At 50.9% G+C, this 21,335-nt stretch overlaps 1 protein-coding gene across 6 annotated transcripts; it reads right to left on the reverse strand.

Moving 5' to 3' along the window:
• Positions 1,101-15,035, reverse strand: LOC102171143 (apolipoprotein L3). Of its 6 annotated transcripts, none has more exons than XM_018048269.1 (7): positions 14,732-15,035; positions 14,209-14,327; positions 8,144-8,199; positions 7,297-7,337; positions 7,005-7,113; positions 5,649-5,760; positions 1,101-3,147 (listed from the first exon to the last, which is right to left on the reverse strand). In XM_018048269.1, exons 5-7 carry the CDS (start codon positions 7,033-7,035, stop codon positions 2,211-2,213), a joined length of 1,080 nt encoding a protein of 359 aa, XP_017903758.1. In that variant the 5' UTR covers positions 7,036-7,113; positions 7,297-7,337; positions 8,144-8,199; positions 14,209-14,327; positions 14,732-15,035; the 3' UTR covers positions 1,101-2,210. The 6 variants fall into 6 exon arrangements, with proteins under 6 accessions (XP_017903758.1, XP_017903756.1, XP_017903757.1 ...); XM_018048267.1 differs by having other exon boundaries at positions 7,297-7,381; XM_018048268.1 differs by lacking the exon at positions 8,144-8,199.

The raw sequence follows: 21,335 nt of genomic DNA on the forward strand, positions 1-21,335 counted from the left end.
CGGGTCTCTGGCTTCCTGCCCTGGGCTCCAGTGTGGGAGACTGTTAGGTGCTCACATGCTCCACACATGGAAACACAGAGAGTCAGTGCCCTGTGGAGCAGGCCCATGGGGGTGAGAGCCACACCCAGATGCTCCCCTTTCCTCCCTGGAGAGGAGGAGCCTGAAGCATCCCATGAAGGCTCCTGACAAGGTCCAGACAGGTGCAATCCCAGATGGGTGACCAGGTCAGAACATGGCCTTGGATAGAGTTTCCCTCCTTCCTGCCCACTTTCCCCAGCCCTCAGTCCTGCTCCTGGTTATAGAATGAGCCTGGCGACCAGCTCTGCCCTTGGGGGACCACAGGCTCCAGCAGGCTAGGCTGCACGGAGGATTTGAGCATCTGTGCTCAGAGTCATGGAGGAGGGGAAGCAGGTAGGGCTAAGATCAATATTCTTAAGAGTCTTTCCAGCCCCGTGTGGGGAATAGACAGGTGAGGCGGGGCAGTGCCCCAAGGTAAACACATGAAAACGGTTCTGGAATCTCCTCCAGGAGTCCTGGCGAAACCTGAAGGCAGCCTGGGTGAGGCGTGTGCTCTCTCTCTGCCCCTCTGTTTACGGTTGACCCCCCCTCACACCTGCACACAAGCCCTCTGCTCTCACTCACCCTCGGGTGCCCCGTGTCCATCCTGGTCCCCGGGGCTGGAGGAGGAGCATCACTGAGCTCAGCCCAAATCAGATGACATGGGCTCCCCCGGGCGTCCCATGGGGCCTGGGGCTCCAGGGTCTGAGGGAAATGACAAGATGGCAGGCAGGAGGAGCCATGGAGGACGTGCTCCCTGAGATCCTGGGCGACAGACTCACGGGGAAGGAGCTCAGGCATCCGGAGCCCAGCTGAGCCCCTCAGTCAGCACAAGGAAGCCTCAGTGAACCCGTGCCATTTATTGAAATAAAGTCTAGAGAACACAAGGTGAGGAGATCCGGTGTTCGTCGTCAGTCGTGTCAGGCTCTTACTGACCTGATGGACTGTAGCCTGCCGGACTCCTTGCTCCATGGACTATTTCCAGGCAAAAATATTGGAGTGGATTGCCATCTCCTTCTCCAGGGATCTTGCCAACCCAGGAATCGAACGCACGTCTCCTGAATTGGCAGGCGGATTCTTTACCACTGAGTCACCTGGGAAGCCCGTGGAAAAGCATGGAGTTTCCTTAAGAAACTAAATATAGAGTTACTGTATGAGTCAGCACTTCTGGAAAAGACAGAAGCTCTAATCAAAAAGCAACATGCACGCCAATGCTCATAGCAGCACTCTTTATAACAGCATGGGAGCACCCTAAGTGTCCATCAATAGAAGAAAAGAGATGCGAAATAACTGGAATAGTGCCCAGCCATAAAAGCATAAAACAATGCTGTTTTTAGCTCCTTGGATTGACATAGAGATTATTGTAAATGAAGTAAGTCAGTCAGAGAAAGACAAACATTGTATGATCTCAATTATAGGTGGAATCTGAAAAGTAGTACAAATGAAATTATTACAAATCAGAAACAGCCTCACAGACAAAGAAAACAAAGTTATGGTACAAAAGAGGAAAGGGGAGGAAGGGTAAATAGGGATATGTGATTAACAGATGCGCACCACCATACCTAAAATAGACAAACAACAAGGCTTTACTGTTAGCACACAGCTACATGTGTGGTCAATACATTTGGCTGTACACCAGAAACCCACACAATACTGTAAGTCAACTACACTTCGATAAAAACACACAATCAAACAATGAAGCCCCTGCCTAATTAATAAAAACCTGCTGGGATCGAAGGTGAACTGATGCTGAAGACACAGGGCCGGAGAACACCACCAGGGGGAGACTCTTCTCGCTGGGACATCACACCCTGAGGAGGGCGACAGAGGAGCCCCAGCTACTTCTCCTGGATCCCAACAGTCCTCACTCTGACTTTCTCTCATTTTCAACCCTTTCGTATTCCTGGGCTTCCACAGCTAGTTCCACCTGCCTTTCCCTTTATTCTACCCCCAGTGTGTGCTTTAGTCCAACATAAGTGGTTTCTCCCCTGCCCTCACTCTTTAGCCCCCCTCCTCCCTTAGTCCGGGCTCCAGGCTCTTTCTTTGCCCTCATCTGCCACCTGCATCCATCTCTCCCTTGCTGTGCTCAGCTCCAGAAATGCCAAATTCCTAACACCCAGCACCATCAATGCTCTCTCCCCTCCTTTTCCCCTCTAACAATCTGCCTCTGAGACACCAGCAAATGTCCCTGGTCCCTGCAATCCTCTGGGGTTGAGAGAATCAAGCCCTCCTGCCGGATTCTCATGGATCTCAGTGAGTAACTCCAATATGCTTTCCAACTCCTGGGCCCTCTGCCTCAGCTTTTCAGCTGACTTTGTCTTTGCTCCATCATGTAAATGTATTGACTCTTTCACCAGGAAGCCCACATCTATCACAAGGCCGATACATGACATGACTATGCCAGTGATACGGACTCCTTTTGCCATTGTTGAAGCCATGCCGCCAAAAGTTTTTGGCACCTGAACGCTGCCATGAATGAAGGTTTTCCCATTGGTTATGAAGAACTTGACTTTGGCTGCTAAGGCAGGGCTGCCTTCTATCACCCTGATTAATTGGAAATTCTTCTCAATGGTTTGTAGGACACTGATGAATGACCTCGTTGCAGAAATAATTTGAAGTTTCCTGTTAAGGAGTATATCTTCGATTACCTTCCATTTCTTTCTGTCATGGGACAGCAGTTGAATGGTTTTGGTTTCTGCTGATGATGTGTTTACATGTTCCACGATGCTGGTGGACACACTGGTCACAGTAGATGCTATGCCCAGCCCTAACCCAGTGGCCAAGAGAGGCAGAGTGGCCCCCATTGTCAGAGGTGCCAGAGCCAGGCCAACGATGCTGAGGATGCCAGACACAGCGCCAGTGGAGTGGGCCACCACCTTGGAGATCGTGCAGTCCTTGTGCACCTTGTCAACTTTGTCTGCAAAAGCGCGGATCTTTTCTGTGTCTTCCTCCAGGTCCTGTTTCATCTCAGGAAACTCCTCCAAAAACGTCTTTCTGTCCAGCTGGTCTTGTTGGAGTGTGCATGGGTCCTTCCCACTCATGTTTGTTTTCAGGCTGTTCAGATATTCATGTAGTACCTTTGCCTCCTCCCTGTAATAATGAAGGTCAAGGAATTAAGACAATTTGTTTGTCTGTAAAAATAGGCTGGACAGGATCTATTCTGCATAAATTACAGAAATTGTTTTTTAAAGGTTTATAAGTGTTTCTTTTTATATTAAGCACATATTTGGACATTGTAAATGCTCCATAGACTTATCAATGGTGGAAAAGATATGCAAAAGTCATATTAGGATACAATTAAGGTAGGCATTTGGTAAAGACACTCGGGGGCAGGTCAAAACCATCACTTGCCAAGAGTTGGTAGGGTGGGCACTCCACAGAGAAACAGAGAAGTTTGATTGAAGCAGAAAACCCTTCATTTGTGGACCTCAGTGTGTAGTGAGAAGTCAATCTGCTTTTAGCCCTTGATTCTGGGAAGTGGTCTCTAAGCCCCTAGAATGTTCTGGCTGATAGGAGTGTCCTTAATTGCTCTGGCCTTTGTTCACTGGACAAACAGAAAAGGTGACATTCGCGATGGGGCCTCTGGGTCACGTGGTATCAGTTCTGACCTCTGGAGGAGCTGGACTCTAGGGCATTAGTATGACCGCTGGGAGGAGCTGGAGACCACAAGTTAGGATAATTTGTTTTTAAGTGGGTGAGATTCCCTGGCAGGCAGTGCTATGCGTGTCCTGCCACACACTGAATCCAAGGCTGGAAAGCATCCTGGGAACACAGAAGCTTTGTGTATGAAACCCGCCTAGACTATCCCCGTGGCTGAAACTGCATCCTTTCCCATAATAAACCATAACCGGGATGACGACATCTTCAGTGAGCTCTGAGAATCCTTCTAGGGAATTCTCAAACCTGACGGTGATTATGGGAACCCCCAAACTTGCTACTGGTGTTAAATATAAGGACAGTCCTGGAGACTGTGTCCTCAGATTTTGCAGGTTGGCTAACTCTTCATACTTAGGAAAAAAAAAAAAAACACCAAAAGTCAGAGGTAGAAGGCACCTTAAAGATCAGTTTGCCTGGCATCTCCTCTCTTCCAAGGCTTGTGCCCTTGATCTTTCCATTGAAAACTCACTGGGCCCATCCACTTCCCCAGCTGACAGGGAAGCGGGAGATGTGCTGTGAGCCCTGGTTCCCTTGGACCCTCTGGCTCACCTCACTGACTCCTGACCCATCTCCCAGCATCCCTGACCTCTCGGATGTTACATGTTAGCTGGTAAACATGCCTGCTCCCCAAGGCCATGTGCAACTTCATACACCCTCTCCAAGACTCAAGAGACTTGAGGAGTCACCCATCTGAATTGTTAATCCTGAAGAGACCGGCACTTGCACAGCGGGTGGAGGAAGTGTTCTCCTCTTTGGTGGGGCTGCGTGAGGCTCCTCAGAATCCCTCAAATGACACGCAATCATAGCCACTCACTGTGACTCTGGAGGCTCAGGGAGCCACATGGCCTTCCCATTGTCAGGGCCACTCCACATAGACTAGAAGAGGGTCCCAGATGGAGTGAGAACCCAGGTCCCAGGCAGGGTGTGGAGGACATGATCACCCAGGGCCCTCTAGCCCAGCATGAGGGGATCCCGTCAGGGAAGAAAGAAATGTCCCCCCTCCCACTCCTGGAACCTCTGTTAGCATCACAGCCCCTTCAGCTCTGTGTCCTCGGGGCCCACTCTCTGCACTCTAGTCCTGGCCCTGCTGCCCAAGCCTGCCTGCTCGTCCTCCAACCTGGACCTTCTGCTCCACCCTGACCCTGGGTCTGACCCTGGTCCAGGCCTCCCTGGGCCTTTGGACAAGATGATTACATTTGCTTCCCCACCTCTGACCTGCAGTTCACTCTGAGGCCATCACCATAGTCCATCAGATTGAACTGCTATTCCCACTGGACACAGAACAGACCTGGGGCTCCAAAACATAAGCCCAGAGCCCCAGAGCCAGGCAGGGCTAAGCCAGGACCCCACCAGCTCCACCCAGTTCCTCTCCAGCATCTCTGCCATATGGACCAGTTGGATCTTGCAGGGTTGTTACAGTTCCTAAGATGGGGAAGGAAAGGGCTCTAGTTAGAATCCCCAGCAACACAAAAGGATGTTGGCAGGATTTACTGACTTGTTCCAAAGTGAACCCTATTTGTCCTCCTCTCCAGGAAAAAGATCTTTGCCCCCTATCTCTTCCCAAGAAGTTATTTCAAAGTTAATATTAATTGAGCACCTACTCTGTGTCAGCCATCATGCAAAGCACTTTGCATGCATGATCTCAGTGTCCTCACAATAAAACTGAACATATGAAGAAATTAAGGCAGAGAGCAGTTCAGTAACATGTCCAAGGTCACATAACCTGACGCTGTAGCAGGTTTCATCTCTTCTCAACCCGAGGCCATTCACTGCCAGCAAATGACATGAAGGAAACACTGCTATTGGGATCTTGAGAAGGAACATCCTTGACTCCAATTATAGGATGCTGCCTGGAGGAGGTATGCCTGCCAGGAGGAACCTGGCCTGGGGCAGAGGGATCTGAGTGACATTCCTGGTGCAGCCATGCATGTTACCTGGGTAAACTGGTGGTAGCTACAAATTTCTTCGTATATCGGAGTACGACCTTCAGTTTCTGTTGTGTGACCTGGGAATGCTCAACAACAACTTTAAAAACAGTTTCACTCTCTAGATGGAAAAAGAAAAAAATAAAATTAGAAGAAATTGTGGTGAAATGGAAATGGCGTTGAGTAGTTTGCTCCTTGGAAGAAACGTTATGACCAACCTAGACAGCATATTAAAAAGCAGAGACATACTTTGCCAACAAAGGTCTGTCTAGTCAAAGCTATGGTTTTTCCAGTAGTCATGTATGGATGTGAGAATTGGACTATAAAGAAAGCTGAGCGCTGAAGAACTGATGCTTTTGAACTGTGGTGCTGGAGAAGACTCTTTAGAGTCTCCTGGACTGCAAGGAGATCCTACAAGTCCATCCTAAAGGAAATCAGTCCTGAATATTCATTGGAAGGTCTGATGCTGAGGCTGAAACTCCAACACTTTGGCCACCTGATGTGAAGAACTGACTCATTTGAAAAGACCCTAATGCTGGGAAAGATTGAAGGTGGGAGGAGAAGGGGAAAACAGAGGATGAGATGGCTGGATAGCATCACTAACTCAATGGACATGAGTTTGAGTAAACTCTGGGAGTTGGTGATGGAGAGGGAGGCTTGGCATGCTGCAGGCCATGGGTTGCAAAGAGTTTGACATGACTGAGCACCTGAACCGAACTGAACTGAAAAAGTGTTTAAGGTCCATCTTCCTGACCAAATGTCCCTGGTATTATGGGTGGGGACATATGTGTCCCCTCTGCCCCAATTCATATGTTGAAGCTCTGACCATCTCTCCCTGAGGACTGAGGTGGCACAGTCCTGACCTGAGTTCAGTTCAGGGTCCTCTAACCCTTGCAGAGTGGCTGAGGTAGGGGGGTGGCAGGGCGAGAACTGGAGGAAACAGCCTCTGTGGTGACACCGCAGGGTCTGGGAGCAGAAGGAGGCTTAGAGCAAGGGAGAGGGCAGGAGAAGCTCCAGGGATGTTGGGGGACCTCCTCTCCCTCTCCTGCCTGACCTTGGGGATCCCCATCAGCTGTCCCCCTCACCGTGGGCTGTCTTGGCCTCACTTCGGAGACCCTTGCTGGACGGTGGTGGAGAAGGAAGTAGACACCGTGCTGTGGTGCCCTGAGGAGAGGGTTGGGGTTGAGGATGTCCAGATAGAACCCCGAATGTGGGGGGCTCCCCTGGCCTCTCTGGAGGGCTCCAGAATGCTTAGCCACCCCCTTCTTGGTTTTTGATTCCTTTGTGGGTTGTCTCAGCCTGGAAGCACCACCCTCAATTCTGGATCACAAGTGGAAACCAGCCAGACAAGAGATAGCTGAGTACCTGAGCAGTAAAAGAGGTCTGTGGAGCTCATGATGGCAGCAGCAGGGTCTCGGAGATGTCCCTTTGGCCCACCCGTCCAAGTCAGGCTGGAAGGAGGTGTGGCTTCACCCTTGGGGAAGAGAAAACAGGCTGTGGGCTAGATCACGAGTGAACAGCGGCTGCAGGGAGCAGTGACGGAGGAGGCCTCCGGTGGGTTCCCCTGGGACAGCCACCAGTGCCACCAGGGACTTAACCCTCTGCGTTTCTCTGTCCCCTGGGCTCTGCTGGCTGTTAGTTAAGGAAAGTCACTCACCTCCTGCAGCTCCTTCCAAGCTGAGTCAGAGTCCTGCTCTCCTGTTGGGGCACGGGGAGAAGGCAATCAGACAGGAGACAGCCATCTGTGAAGTTATAGGAGCAATAAAACCAGAGACAGAAGAACTCATAGAAAGGAACATGGAAAGGAATGCTCTGGAAAGTGTGTGAGGCTGGACACCTGGGTCACTAACTGGTAATAACTCATGTTGATTCAGTGTCTATGACATGCAGGCTCCTGAAACTCAGGTAAAGATGGGTCAGCCCAAGACTTCATGCTGGTGCCAGTGTCTGGATTTGAACCCAAGCCTTCCTGATTCAAATAGCAGGTTAATGATAACTATGCTGTACTCTCAACAATATACAAAAATACTTACCTGGGGCTATATGTTAATTGGTAAATGACTCTTTTTATTCCAAAATGATGTCTTGCTCCCTGTGCCTGAGTCTCTGTCTTGATAAAGTTTCTGGTGCTGTAGCTCCCACAGCCCACACCCTCCTTGCTTCTGCAGGAGCCTTTCTCCCACAAGCCCCCTCCCTGCAGCCCTGCCCTGGGCAGCTGGGTTCCTGGATGGCGCCCAGTCCTCTCTGCTGTCCTCCCCAACTGTTGCACTTTTGGGTTGTTTCAAATTGTTTGTGTAAATGGTAGTGTAAAGAACACTCTTCCTGTATGAAACTTGCACCAATTTATTACAGTTATATTCATATATGAGGGTGTCAATTCTTTAATCTTGCCAATTCTCAGAAGTCTCTACTTTAAAACAGATCTTTACTGAGAGAGAATTTTTTAATTCTGTTTGGGATTACGTTGCCTTGGTAGATGATGAAAGAAAGCAAACGTTGATTACATTCAGCAGTGTTGTAAGAAGACAAAAGTGCATTCATCAGCTCCTCCTCCTGAGACCTGACGGAAGTGATAGGAAACATGCTTGCAGTTATAATAATGGCTACTGATGGGGGAGTCTCTGTGCTTGTGGTCTTTGTTCTGTATGATAGTTGATCTAAGACTTTACCGAACATAATTTGGATTATTCCAGTAACCCTTGAGATATGCACCCCAACTCCCCTCCTTTTTTCATAGATGTTATGTGCATTGTCCAAGGTCAGAAATCTTGTCCATGACAGACTAGGTTTCAACCCACTTACTGGGCTCAAGAGCCCATACCTCGCCTCTCGGTACTCTGCTGCTAATATAAAGCCAAGAATGTGGGCAACAGGAGCCCAGAGTCTTCAGCAATAGCTTGAAGACTGACTGGATGAAGAAGTGACTGCTGAATCTAGAGGAGAGGAGGGAAGAAACGGGGAGAAGGTGTACAGGCAAGAGGAATGCTTGCTTAGAGCAAAATGAGGGTGACACAGAGGAGAAAGCAGGGGATAGTCCCAGCAACCCACATCCCATCACATAGTCACCCAAATCCACACCAGACAGAGGAAAATCTTAGTTCAGAGACTCCAGAAAAAATACTTCTGTATTCTGGAATTTAGGGGTCCTCAGGCAAGCACTCTACAGGGAAGCTTACCAGTCAACTTATTCCCTCTAAAATATGAATGGGTCATCCAGGATTAGACACATGGAAATGATGACAATGTGGAAAAGGGTGACTAAGATAAACAGATGAAAGATGACACCAGAAGGGATGGATGGACAATTTTGAAGAAGAAAATAATTTTTAAAACTTGAACCCAGGTCGTTAAGTCAATTAAAAGGGATTTTTATTCATAAAATGAGATTCACTGAGAAGTGGGAAAAAATGAAACAGACAAAAAAAATCTTGTGAATTAATAAGTGTTTACAAAATAAGTCTAAAGAAAGATTGGAAAAGAAGGTCAAAAAAAGCTTCCAGAAAATTTTTTTAATGACAGAAGAAATGGATCTAAATTGAGAATAGAAACGTTGCTATTCACAATCATTCCTTAGCAAGTTACTTGAGAGTGAGGTGCAGAGGCAAAGAAAAGGTGTGTGTGTGTGTGTGTGTGTGTGTGTGTGTGTGTGGTGTGGTGATGCAAAGTATAACCAAGAGAAAGAAGGATTCCTGAATGTGATCCAGGAATCAGGAACATCAACCCAGAGAGAAGGGACTCCAAGCTGGGCACACAGCAGATCTAGAGAGAAACCAATTCAGAATGGGGTAAAATGTCCAGAGTCTGTGGGGACAGGGGACTCGGTATCATATGAGGCACAGGGGCAAAGAAATGGAGGAAATTTGAAGATAGACAGTGCAAGGCGTGAAAACAAAGGCAATTCCACACATCAGGAAGAACTAAAGCTATGCCAAAATATGTGTGCAAATACAGAGTATTAATACAAGTTACTCAAGAGAAAATGTTTAAAACATCAAAAATGTAAATTCTCTTCTCTGACTTTTAACTTTTAGAACAAAGCATTTAAATATGAGAACTAAATTTCTTTGCTGTCAATCAATGTAAATATTAAATCACACTTCTAGAAGGTGGGAGCTGAAGCACTGAAGGGAGAAAGAGAATTAGTCTCATTTTACAAAGTGGGGGACCAAGAAACACCAGCTGAACCTGAGGGCCTAAGAAATAATGGCACAAATAAAGTGCATATAACCACAAAGTTTTCTAATAGAAGATGCAAGATTAGTGATATAATGATATTAGGAGAAGATAGGGATGGATATAAGAAAAAGTATAAAAATAACTGAAATCATCACCTTCCCTGGTAAGAAGTAAGTTAATAGTATCAGACTTTTTAAATTAGGAAAAGAAAAATATGATATTTAATATTTATTAGCTATTGTGGTTGACGACTTCGCACTTTCCACCAGGCAGCATTCTAAGTGCTGCTCAAGCATTCGCTTATTTCTAGTTCTCTCAATGACCCTGTAAGTAAGGAAATTATCGAAGGATATTGCTAAAGCAAATAACTGAAAGTGCTTTTTACTACAAAGGGGTGTGCAGAACCCTCTGTATAAACTGATTTGTTTTAAACTTATGCTTTTAGTCTTTTGGATTTTTTTAATTTTATAAAAGCAGAAGTCACTTCGCAGTAGTTAGTAGAATGGGTTGATTTCTGGTGCCACCACATAAAACTGGAGGAAGGAATTGGATTAAGAGACAAAAAGAAACAAGCCTGAGACCTGATGTGACAACTGTCAGTGTAGGAGACGTGTTTGTGATGATGAAGCCAGGTTCTCTAGGGAAAGGAGGGATGATAATACTCGTAAAGCAGGACAATCACAGTGAAGTGTGGCCTTAAACAGATCCATCATCCAGCAGCGCCTTGCCCACAAACCTGTGCCCCCATGGGCTTCTGTCCACTCAGAGGAAGCCAGACTCCTCGAAGGGGAGGTCAGTTCCACAGGCCGGCCTCTATATCCACAGGTTGGCATCTATACACCCCCAAAGGCACAGATTCTCTTGGAAACGTTCAGAGCAGCATTTAGAAGGGGCACCCACATAAAATGAGCTTCCCTGGTGGTTAAGATGGTAAAGAATCTGCTTACAATGTGAGAGACCTGGGTTCGAGCCCTGGGAAGATCCCCTGGAGAAGGAATGGCTACCCACTCCAGTATTCCAGTCTAGAGAATTCTATGGACAGAGGAGCCAGGCTCCTCTGACAGTCCATGGGATCACAAAGGGTTGGACCCGACTGAGCCACTGTAATGTAACTCACATATAATAATGCTGCTGACGATGGAAAGTGAATACTATGATCATGTTTCATTGGGCCAAGTTGATTCTGAGAAAGGTCATGAGTTCATAATAATTCAATGAGAAGAGTTTATATCAAGTGTGGCTAAGAAGGGAGACATAAAGCTTACAAAAGGTAGCTATGCTGCAAAGAGGAGAAACTGCAGTGGGAAAGAAAGAGGAGAAAGTGTAGTGGGAAATATTTCATTGTTAATTGAATTTAATGATAAGAGAAGTCTTAAAATCTATGGGCACATTGCCTTCTGTCTATTTATGTGACCATTATAAAGGACTGAGAAGGAAAGAATACCCCCGACATCCCAAGGCTGGCCTGGTATCACAACAGGGCGATGCTCTTCTCCCGTTGGATGCAAAGACTTTCACAGAACTCCAGCCTCACACAGGGTCTCCCTGAGAGCTGGAGCAAAGGAGACAGCAATCACCCATCACTGCACCCCCACCAACACCACACCTCCTCCCTGGGGTGAAAAGCAGAACTGCTCCTTCTTTACCAATCACACGTTTATGCTCACTCTGGTCTCGCCTCTCCAGAGATGAATTGCCGAGACCCCCACTGACAGAAGTGCCCATCATTTTCTGTGTCACCTAATCAGAGTGCACCCATTTCCTTAGTGAGAGAGTCAAAGTCTCTCAGTCATGTCCAACTCTTTGCAACCCCATGGAATTCTCTAGGCCAGAATACTGCAGTGGGTAGCCTTTCCCTTCTCCAGCGGATCTTTCCGACACAGGAATCTAACTGGGGTCTCCTGCATTGCAGGCAGATTCTTTACCAACTGAGCTATCAGGGAAGCCCCCATTTCCTTAGAGCCTCCCCCAAATCCCCTCACCTGAGCCCCCATCCTAGAATCTTTCTGTCACCTTCTCTCTGTGATGCCTGGGGTTGTCACTCAGGAAGAGTAACTTGTTCACTAGGGAGTGTGCCTGGTGGTGGAGGCTGGAGGCACTGATTGTGTGGATGGCAGAGAATTCGCACCAGCAGGTCTACCTTGAAGCAGGTGGGAGAGGAGAGCTGGCTGGTCCCGTGCTGCCCTCTCTGCCTGGAAGCTGCATGACCCAGGAGCCAGGGCAGCTGAATGACATCATGAAACACGAGGACCAAGAGCCAAGGCAGAGAGAAGAGGAGGGCTTGGGCAGAAAGAGCTGGGTCCTGGATGATGCCAAAACTTTGTAAATGCATCTGAACCCTCGACCTCATCCTTCCGCCCTTCTCTCCCATTCTTGGCCTGGCCCTGACCCTTGTCTGGGGCCTCAGCTGGGTGTGGATGCTGATGGTGCTTCCTCTGCTGGATTCCTCACCAGGGCTTCCTCCTCTGTTAGCCTCTGACTGGTCCCTTTCTGGAAAGGCTGTTGGTGGGAGAGGGGAGGACCCTGGAGAAGCCTGTCCCTGGCCAGCTGCATGGCCAGGCATGCATCCCTCCCCTCCTCGTGGGCAGACAGATTCTCCCAACCATCTCCCTGTGTGCCTGCAGTCACCCTCCCTGGGAAGGGAAAGGGTCGTTAAGAAAGTCCCTGGCCGAGCACCTGGACTCTCCCGACTGCCCGAGCTCCCGTGTTCCTCACCCTCTCTGTCTCCACAGGGCCTGCTGCAGGAGACTGACAGCTCCCTGGCACAGGCTGCCCTCCCCATGCATGTGCTTCCCCACTGGCCTCACCGTGTGACGGGTTACTTGTCCCTGGAGGCCCAGCTCCAAGCCTCCCTCTGCTACCTTCCTCCAGTTGCTCCCCAGCTCCTCTTGAGGCTGCACTTTCCTGGGAGTGGTCCCTTTTTGCTCAGTTTCTCCAGGTCTGAGAACCCTTCCCGCATCATCAGGGGCCCTGTCTCTTCTCTGCTGCTCCTCCTGTCCAGGGCCTCTGGGCCCCCTCCGCCCTCCTGGGCACAGCCTGGCCAAAATATGAGGTGTGGGACTGCTTATGGGGACATGAAACAAGCAGCTTCTTGATGACACAGCACTACCCCAGTTCCCCCTGTTAAAATTAGAAAAGGAGGGAGGGGAGAAGGAGAAAAAGAGGAAGAGAACGAGGTGGAGAAGAAACTAAAGATCCCAATCAATCAATCATTCAAAAGGATCCAACGTACACCAGAGAGAAAAAAACTGAAGGGACTGAAGGAAGCATTAAAAATGACATTGATTTGAGAAAGCCTTTCTAAATACACACATTTCAGATATAATGGAAAGATATAATGGAAATTCTGACTTACTGAACTCTTAGAAATAAAAATTGTCAAGGATCCCATAAACCAGGTCAGAAAAAACATCTGCACCCAGAGGGAAAAATGGAAATCAGCTTTTAAAAACTTAGTAAGAGAATACAACAAACAATTCCCCACGAGGTAGCTTGCCCAGGGTCACACAGCTCTCTGTGGGCAGGGAGGTGGCCAAGACCAGACCTTGGGACATGGGCCCGAGGGAGGGGTGGGAATGTGATTTTAATAACCCAACATTTCTAGGGTTGTCTCTGCCGGTAAAAAACATAGATCTAAGCTCATGCCCCTCCTGTTATACTGATGTCTGTAGACTTTGGCTTTTTATCTTAACATTGCAGCACAGGGATATATGTGGACCTTGTGCAGTGAGCCCTTCTCACTTCTTCCGGCAGCACCACGTTCCCCACACAGGACCTCCCATCAGCCACATCCCGAGCAGAGGGCCTGGCAAACACAGGAAGCCAAAGCCTTTCGACTCCCCACTTGGTTTCCTGTCTATTTCCAGGCCTCAGTGTCCCCCAGGGCCTGGCACTGAGCCTGGCTCTCAGAGGCAAGGTTTTTCAACAAACCTTGATTCCCTGTAACTGAAAAAAATTCGCTTTCCCCCATCAGCCCCAGCCTAGCACCCTGGGGACAGCTTTAAGGTGGCCAGGCCATAGGAGGAGAGGCTCTGACTCCCCTGTCTTCCTCCACCCTGTCTGCTTCCTCCAATTTCTCAAAGTACTAAGCACACCCAACACCCACCTTCCTTCTGGGGTCACTGCTCATGTCTCAGGAGTCCACATCCTGAGCTGAGCCCACCTAAAGGTGCCACCCTCCCTCTGCTCTGTTTAGGGGCCCTCAGCTGGGAGGAAGCCCTCAGACACACCTGCCTCCACATCCAGGCTCTGCCCCTGCTTAACCTGCTGCCTCGGCCATGACCTCACCTCTCTGAGCTTCAGTTCCCTTCTTCTGTCAACTAGTGACATCACCCTTTCTCAGACATTCATCCTGAGGATGGGGAGATGGGCAGGGTCCCTCCCCTCTGCTTACCCAGGGCTTTTCCTCTGGCTGAGTGTGAACAAGATCCAGATGTTCTCAGCTGTGCAGACACAGCTGCCAGCTGTGCATCTCTGCAGTGACCACACACACCCTCTGCGCCTAGATGCACGCTGGGAAGCAAAAGTGGAAGCAAACCCTCACTTCTGAGTGGTTCAAGTCAGACAAACACCCTGCCCACCAGGCCTCGCCCTGGGACTATCTCCACCTCCAGCTGACCCACTTAGAGAAAGAAGCCCAGTCCTGACATTCCACGTGCTTCTTGACACGGCCCACTCTGTCTCAGGCTCCATGAAGGAAGACCTGCCACCAACACACCGTGAGTCCCCTGGCAAATCGCTCCCCCCTCATTTCCATCTTCTCACCCCTCCAACCCCACACTCGCCAGCCTGCCTGCCTCATTCCCCTTCGTGCCGGCAGCATGAGGTACAGTCCCAGAACAGACCAGTTGCTCAGTGCATGTTGGTCACACTCTGCGCTGAGGGCCACGTCCAGGTGGCTTCTAGGATTTACTCACACTTCTAGGTTCTTCTGCCAGGGACACCTGCTGCATCCAGCCGGGAGAAATGCGTTCTGCAAAGCCCAAATCTGGCACCACCTCCTCTGAGAAGCCCTCTGCGTCCACTGTTTCCTGTTCTGCTCCCTGGTGCCTGGAAGAGGGGCCTAAGGTCATCCCTCAGCCACTCTGTCCGTGCCCTTCGCCCCACCCCTTAGGATCAGATCCCTCTGGACTGAGCCCTGCTGGCAGGGACGGAACTAGCGCCTTTAGTCCCTGTGGCCCACAGGAGGAGGCCCAGCCTTGGTGGTCACTGCCGTAAGGTGCAGGCAGAAGTTCGTGGGAAGGGCTGAGAGCACGCTGCCCTTTTCTACCTCGGCTTATCTCCACCTGACAACAGATTTTTTTCCTCTCCAAATGGAAGACTTGTATCAGAAAACCAGTGTCCTGGCGACTCAGAGAAGTCTGCAACAGAGAGCTGGCCCTGCCTCCATTTGGTTCCTGAGCAAAGAGCCTCTGTGGGCGGGGCTGAGCGAGTGCCAGGCACTGTGCTCGCACCGTCCACGCCTTTCCTGCTGAATCTCACATCAGCTCTAGGAGTGCTGGCTCCGTTTCACAGATGAAGAAAAGCAGCTCAAGTTCCCACAGTCTGAGAGGCCTGCAGCTGGACTGCTGGTGAACTTCTTGGTTTGCCTCAAGCAGAAGTGGCTGCAGTGGACCTGGATGCCCCACGGAGGCCCCCTGCCCTTCCCTCAGGGCGGCTTCATCCCAGGAAACGTCCCTGGGCCATTATGGTCCCCTCCCCCCAGGTTGGAGGGAGGGACAGGAGATTATTCCATGAGGATAGCCAACTGTAGTTTGGTCTTAAAGCCAACTGTTATGTATCTGATGTGTTTTGCAGATAAGGGAGCTGAGAGGAGGGAAGAGGTGGGAGCTTTGTTCCAGCAACTCAGGGACTTGTGTTTGGTGGGAGAATGTCAGCAGCTCACGTCCTGCAAACATTCATTTGACACCGTGTTTCTAAAGCTCAGGGTTCAGGCCAGGACAGACGCCCCAGAGCCCAGACACAGAGGAGTCAAGGGACAAACGGGCAGCTACCCTGCCCACTGACCTGCACAAGTCTGCCTCTGACCCCACAGGAGCTGCTGGAACTCAAGGATGCCTATTCCCCAGAGCTCAGCGTCCTCTGGGGACAGCTGGCTCTGGGTGTCACACCTACAGGAGGGACACAGAGAGGAACACTGTGAGGCAGGGGTTTTTCTGCAGGCAAAATCGGAGCACATTCACCCCTCCCACCTGCTCATTTTAAACCTCAGGCAGAAATCCAGGAAGCAGGGGGGCGGGAAAGCCATGTGGGCCTCCCCAGGGGACACCTGCCTGGGTGAAGGCGGCCAGGCCCTGCTTCCTCAGTGCCTCCACACAGGACAGCTGGGGGCCCTGAGCTGGTGGTGGGCGTCCTGGGACTCACTTCCCAGCCAGGTAGCCCCTGCATCAGGCCTGGAAGCCAATGATGATGTCAGTGATCTTTAGGTCCCGCTCCTCCTCCAGGTGGGCCGGTGCCAAGAAACTGCCTGGCCACGGTCGGTTCTCTTGATCTCCAGGGCCTTGATCTAGAAGAGGAGAGCTGGCCACTGACCACATGCCACCCCAGCCACCACGGAGTCCTAGAGAAAGACCAAGGCCCTGGATCGGTCTTAATGCTCTGCGCACAGACTTCTCCTGGTGCAGGGAAAGTGGGGTGGAGGGATGCCAGGAAGTGGGCACATGGGGGCCAGCACGGGACTGGTAAGGAGTCAGACTTGCAGAGAAACACAGAACCTGGGCCCTGAAGGGATTTCACCTGCTGGCGTCCCGGTCCCCGTGCATTTCTAACAAAGGTGGCAGTGGACATCGGGGCTCTGGTACATTGCTGCTGCTGCTAAGTCGCTTCAGTCATGTCCGACTCTGTGTGAGCCCAGAGATGGCAGCCCAGCAGGCTCCCCCGTCCTTGGGATTCTCCAGGCAAGAACACTGGAGTGGGTTGCCATTTCCTTCTCCAATGCATGAAAGTGAAAAGTGAAAAGTGAAAGTGAAGTCGCTCAGTCGTCTGACTCCTAGCGACCCCATGGACTGCAGCCTACCAGGCTCCTCCATCCCTGGGATTTTCCAGGCAAGAGTACTGGAGTGGGTTGCCATTGCCTTCAGTAATTAGAGAAAGTGTTTCTTTAAACAGGTAGTTTAAAGTCAAGAGGGGCTTCAACATACTTAGGAAGCTAAGGAGCGAAGCAGGGGAAGCCAAGAAAGAGGGGCCAGGTGCAGGATGGCACTCAAGGGCCACAAGTGGCTTGGGAGCAGCGCTGTGACAGGGCAAGTCTCTCGTCAACAACTGTCATTGACGAGGAGGCTGGGCCCAGACTGGGTGTAACCCAGCATACGAGTGTAATCAATTGTTAGATACTCTGCGCAAGCAACACAATTTGCTGAGAAGAACCAGCTTTCGTCTAAGCCAGGCCCTCCACAGACTGAGGACACCCCTGTTCAATTAGGTCCACGCCCTGGGATCCAGCCACTGGAGGCTGTGCGCCAGGCGGTGTGAACATGCGCTCATAGTTGGCCTTGGCCAAAGCTCGATGGCGAAGTCAGCCTGCAGGGACACCCGGGGCGGGTGGCGGTGGGGCGTGGGGGATGGGTCAGACACAGGGAGCCTTTAAGCGCTCATTCCCTTTACCCCAACAATGTCATCTGCAGGGCCCACCCCCAGAAAAACAGCCTCAAAGATGAGGGAAAAACTTAATACACAAATATGTTCACTGCCGTGTTATTTAAAATGAAGGAAGTTGCAAGAGCCTAAATTCCAACAATATGGGCAGAGCGAACTTAGACATTTGCAAAGTGTTAGCCATTCACTTGTGTTCAAGTCTTTGTGAAGCCATGGACTGTAGCTCGCCAGACTCCTCTGCCCATGAAATTCTCCAGGCAAGAATACTGGAGTGGGTTGCCATCCCCTTCTCCAGGAAGTCTTCCCGACCCAGGGATATGAACTCGGGTCTCCCGCATTGCGGGCAGATTCTTTAGGGTCTGGCCACCAGGCAAAGACCTTTTTAAAATATAGGGATGAACTGAAGTATGTACAGAAGAAATGACAAGATTCTTGAGGTTTGCTTCTAAAAACATAGCTGCACTGTAGGGAGATGTCCAATAGTCTTACTGGGGGAATTCTTTTACTTCTCTAAGTTTTACCCCATTTTCTGAACCTGAACTGTTAGTTGTAGTGTTTTCATAAGGAAATATACAGCTTCTTTAATTATCAGGTTAAAGAACGGTTGGGCATAACACATCTGCTGTCTTTCAAATACAATGTCCCTATCTTTGGAGGGAGGGCTCTGCCCAGACTCAGCAGTCATCACTGGTATGAGGTGCAGGACAGCACCCTTTGAAAAAGAACAAGTTAATGTGAACTTCCAGGCATTTCTGAGAGATGGGAGCAGGATCTTAAAGATGCCCAGCACCAAGGCATGAGAGAAACGCGAAGTTGTCAACAGAAGCTCTGCGCAGAGGCACTCAGGTCCTGGGTGGTGGGCATGTGTGTGCAGCACACATCCCGGCCACCTCTCCCCACGGGGGACGGGACAGCAGGTGGGGACAGACAGCGGCATAGTCTGGGCTCACACGGGGGTGGGTACACTGCGCTGGACCCAGGGTGAGCTGAGTTACAGAAACACCACATGCTGGCTTCACTTCCTCCTGGAACAGGACACCCTGCGTTCTCCCGACCAATCAGCTCAACATGGATCAGGGAGGAGGCTCAAGGCACCCAGAGGGCCCACCCAGGATGGCCCTTCCCAGGCAGGGCATCAGCCACTCTCCTGGTCCCTGGGCCCAGCTTCCTCCTGTCCTCCATTGGGGTGACAGGCACCTGCTCTCAGAGGTGCAGTGAGGTCCTGATTAGGACCCAGGTGACAGTGCTGACACAGCGATGGCCCAGCCCAGGCTCCACAGGGGAGAATTTCCCCGCAGGAAAGAGGAACAGGGAGTGGGACCCAGCGAAGACTGGGATCGGGAGAGCAATGTTCCTGGGGGCCTGGGTCTCTACTGCACCTCCATGTTGCTGCACATACATAATATACATGCAGAATACTGAGAAAGGAGCCCGATGGACCAGGAGAAGCACTGGCATCGCGCTGGGGCCCTTCACCCCTGACACCCCTGCAGATGCAGCAGGTGGAGGTGATTCGTGTTTGTCTCCAGCTGGGGAAGTGGGCGGTGCACTTGCTGTTGTGTGTGGGGTGCTTGGACCCAGAACAGCGTGAGGAGAGTCGTGTCTGTTGGTCTGGGCAGAGGGCAAGTGTGCATCCAGGAAGCACTCAGTCTGGAGCCTCTCTACCTGAGATTTTCCCCCAAGGTTCGGGTCCCTGTTACTCATTCATCTTCCTCATCCTTCAGCCTGAACTATTAGTCCAAGGATACCGTCCCCAGGCCCAAGTTATTCTGTCTCTTGGGAACTTGACACTGGGATTCCAGGTGTTTGGACCTAAGCCCCCTGCTCACGGGACCTCAGGGGACAGACTGTGGGATCCTGGAGGGGGACATGTCCTGCTTCTTGTCCTCCCTGAACTGTGCATGTTTGGGCTTCTTTCTGTCCTCTGACCTGGACTTCTTCCCTCTCAGTGCATCCTTTTCTGTGCTCACTTAGCCAGACACAGTTTCTGTTGCTCAGAACCACAAGGATCTCACCTGACACGGGTCACCGTGGAATTGCATCAGCCGCACATTCAGCTCACTGGAGTCCAGCTCTAAGGGTTCAGGGGGAGATGGGGGTGGACACAGAATGGTTCTGTACCCAGTGCCTGAAACCCTGCCCAGAGAAGTCTGGGCAGGATGGGAATTCCCCCGGAACTGAAGAAGAACCGATGAAGGAATGAACCCACATTTCTGAAGGTCAGGCAGGCGATGGCCATGACTGCTGACATCTTCAAGGAGGAATGAGAGGACCGGTTGAAGCCTCAGGGAAACATGGGCTGAGAGGGAATCCGAGGCACTGAGGAAAGTCTTCCGAGGGAGGTTTGGACAAAAGTGTGGAGACGGCTCTGCAGCACTTGGGGAGGGACTTAGGAGACATCCTGGGATCATTTCCAGGTCCCGGGTCTCTGGCTTCCTATCCTGGGCTCCAGGTGTGGGAGACTGTTAGGTGCTCACATGCTCCACATGTGGAAACACAGAGACTTGGTGCCCTGTGGAGCAGGCCCAAGGGGATGAGAGCTACACCCAGATGCTCCCCTCTCCTCCCTGGAGAGGAGGAGCCTGAGGCATCCCATTACAGCTCCTCAGAAGGTCGTGGCAGGTGCAATCCCAGATGGGTGACCTGGTCAGAACATGGCCTTGGATAGACTTTCCCTCCTTCCTGTCCACTTCTCCCAGCCCCTCAGTCCTGCTCCTGGGGATGGAGTGAGCCTGGCATCCAGCTCTGCCCTAGGGGGGACCACAGGCTCCAGCAGGCTAGGCTGCAGGGAGGCTTTGAGTGTCTGTGCCCAGAGTCATAGGCAGCTTTGGAGGAGGGGAAGCAGGTAGGGGTAAGACCAATATTCTTAAGAGTCATTCTAGCTCTATGTGGGAAATAGACAGGTGAGGCAGGGCACTGCCCCCAGATAAGCACAGGAAAACTGTTCTGGAAGTTCCTGCAGGAGTCCTGGTGAAACGTGAAGGCCGCCTGGGTGAGGCGTGTACTCTCTCTCTCCCCTCTGTTTACAGCTGACCCCCACTTGCACCTGCACACAAGCCCTCGGCTCTCAATCACCCTTGGGTGCCCCGTGTTCATCCTTGTCCCCAGGGCTGGAGGAGGAGCATCCCAGTGCTCAGCCCAAGTCAGACGACATGGGCCCTGAGGGCCTGGCCAGGGTCTGAGGGAAATGACTTTATGCGAGCCCAGCGGGCAGGCCGGAGGAGCCCTGGAGGACGTGCTCCCTGAGACCCTGGGCGACAGGCTCCCTGGGAAGGAGGGCAGGCATCCGGAGCCCAGCTGAGCTCATCAGTCAATACAAGGAAGCCTCAGTAAATCATTTATATTTATTGAACTAAAGTCTGTGGAACACAATGTGGAGAGAGGCAGATGGTCCTAGAATATCTTATTCTGCTCCATCCCCAACTGAGGAGGAAACTGAGGGTCAGAGAGGTCTTGTCTGTTGACCCCAGGCTGGTTGATCTCCTTGACACACCACATAGTTCCTTGACCTGTTGATGCCTTCTGCTTTCATCTTTCTTTCTGTTTTCCCAAATCAATCCCTGTTCCTACACAACACTGGGAATTTCATGGGAATTTCGTCGGTCTCTCGGTGCACCCTGAACTCAAAGGGCACCTGGATGCTTGCCAGATGCTCCATCCACTGTGTTGCCACACCCCTGCTGCCACCACCATCATCACCACCACGGTCATCAAGAAGCCACTGCCTGAAGCTCTACACAGACCGTTCTTCAGAGAAGATGTACAGATGGCTAGCCAGCATATGTAAAGAGCCTGAACACTGGTGATTATTCAGTTCAGTTCAGTTCAGTTCAGTTGCTCAGTCGCATCCGACTCTTCACGACCCCATGGACCACAGCACGCCAGGCCTCCCTGTCCATCACCACCTCCGGGAGTCTACTCAGACTC

Source organism: Capra hircus, chromosome 5 (genome assembly GCF_001704415.2).
Source record: "Capra hircus breed San Clemente chromosome 5, ASM170441v1, whole genome shotgun sequence".
Classification (NCBI taxonomy): Eukaryota; Metazoa; Chordata; class Mammalia; order Artiodactyla; family Bovidae; genus Capra; species Capra hircus.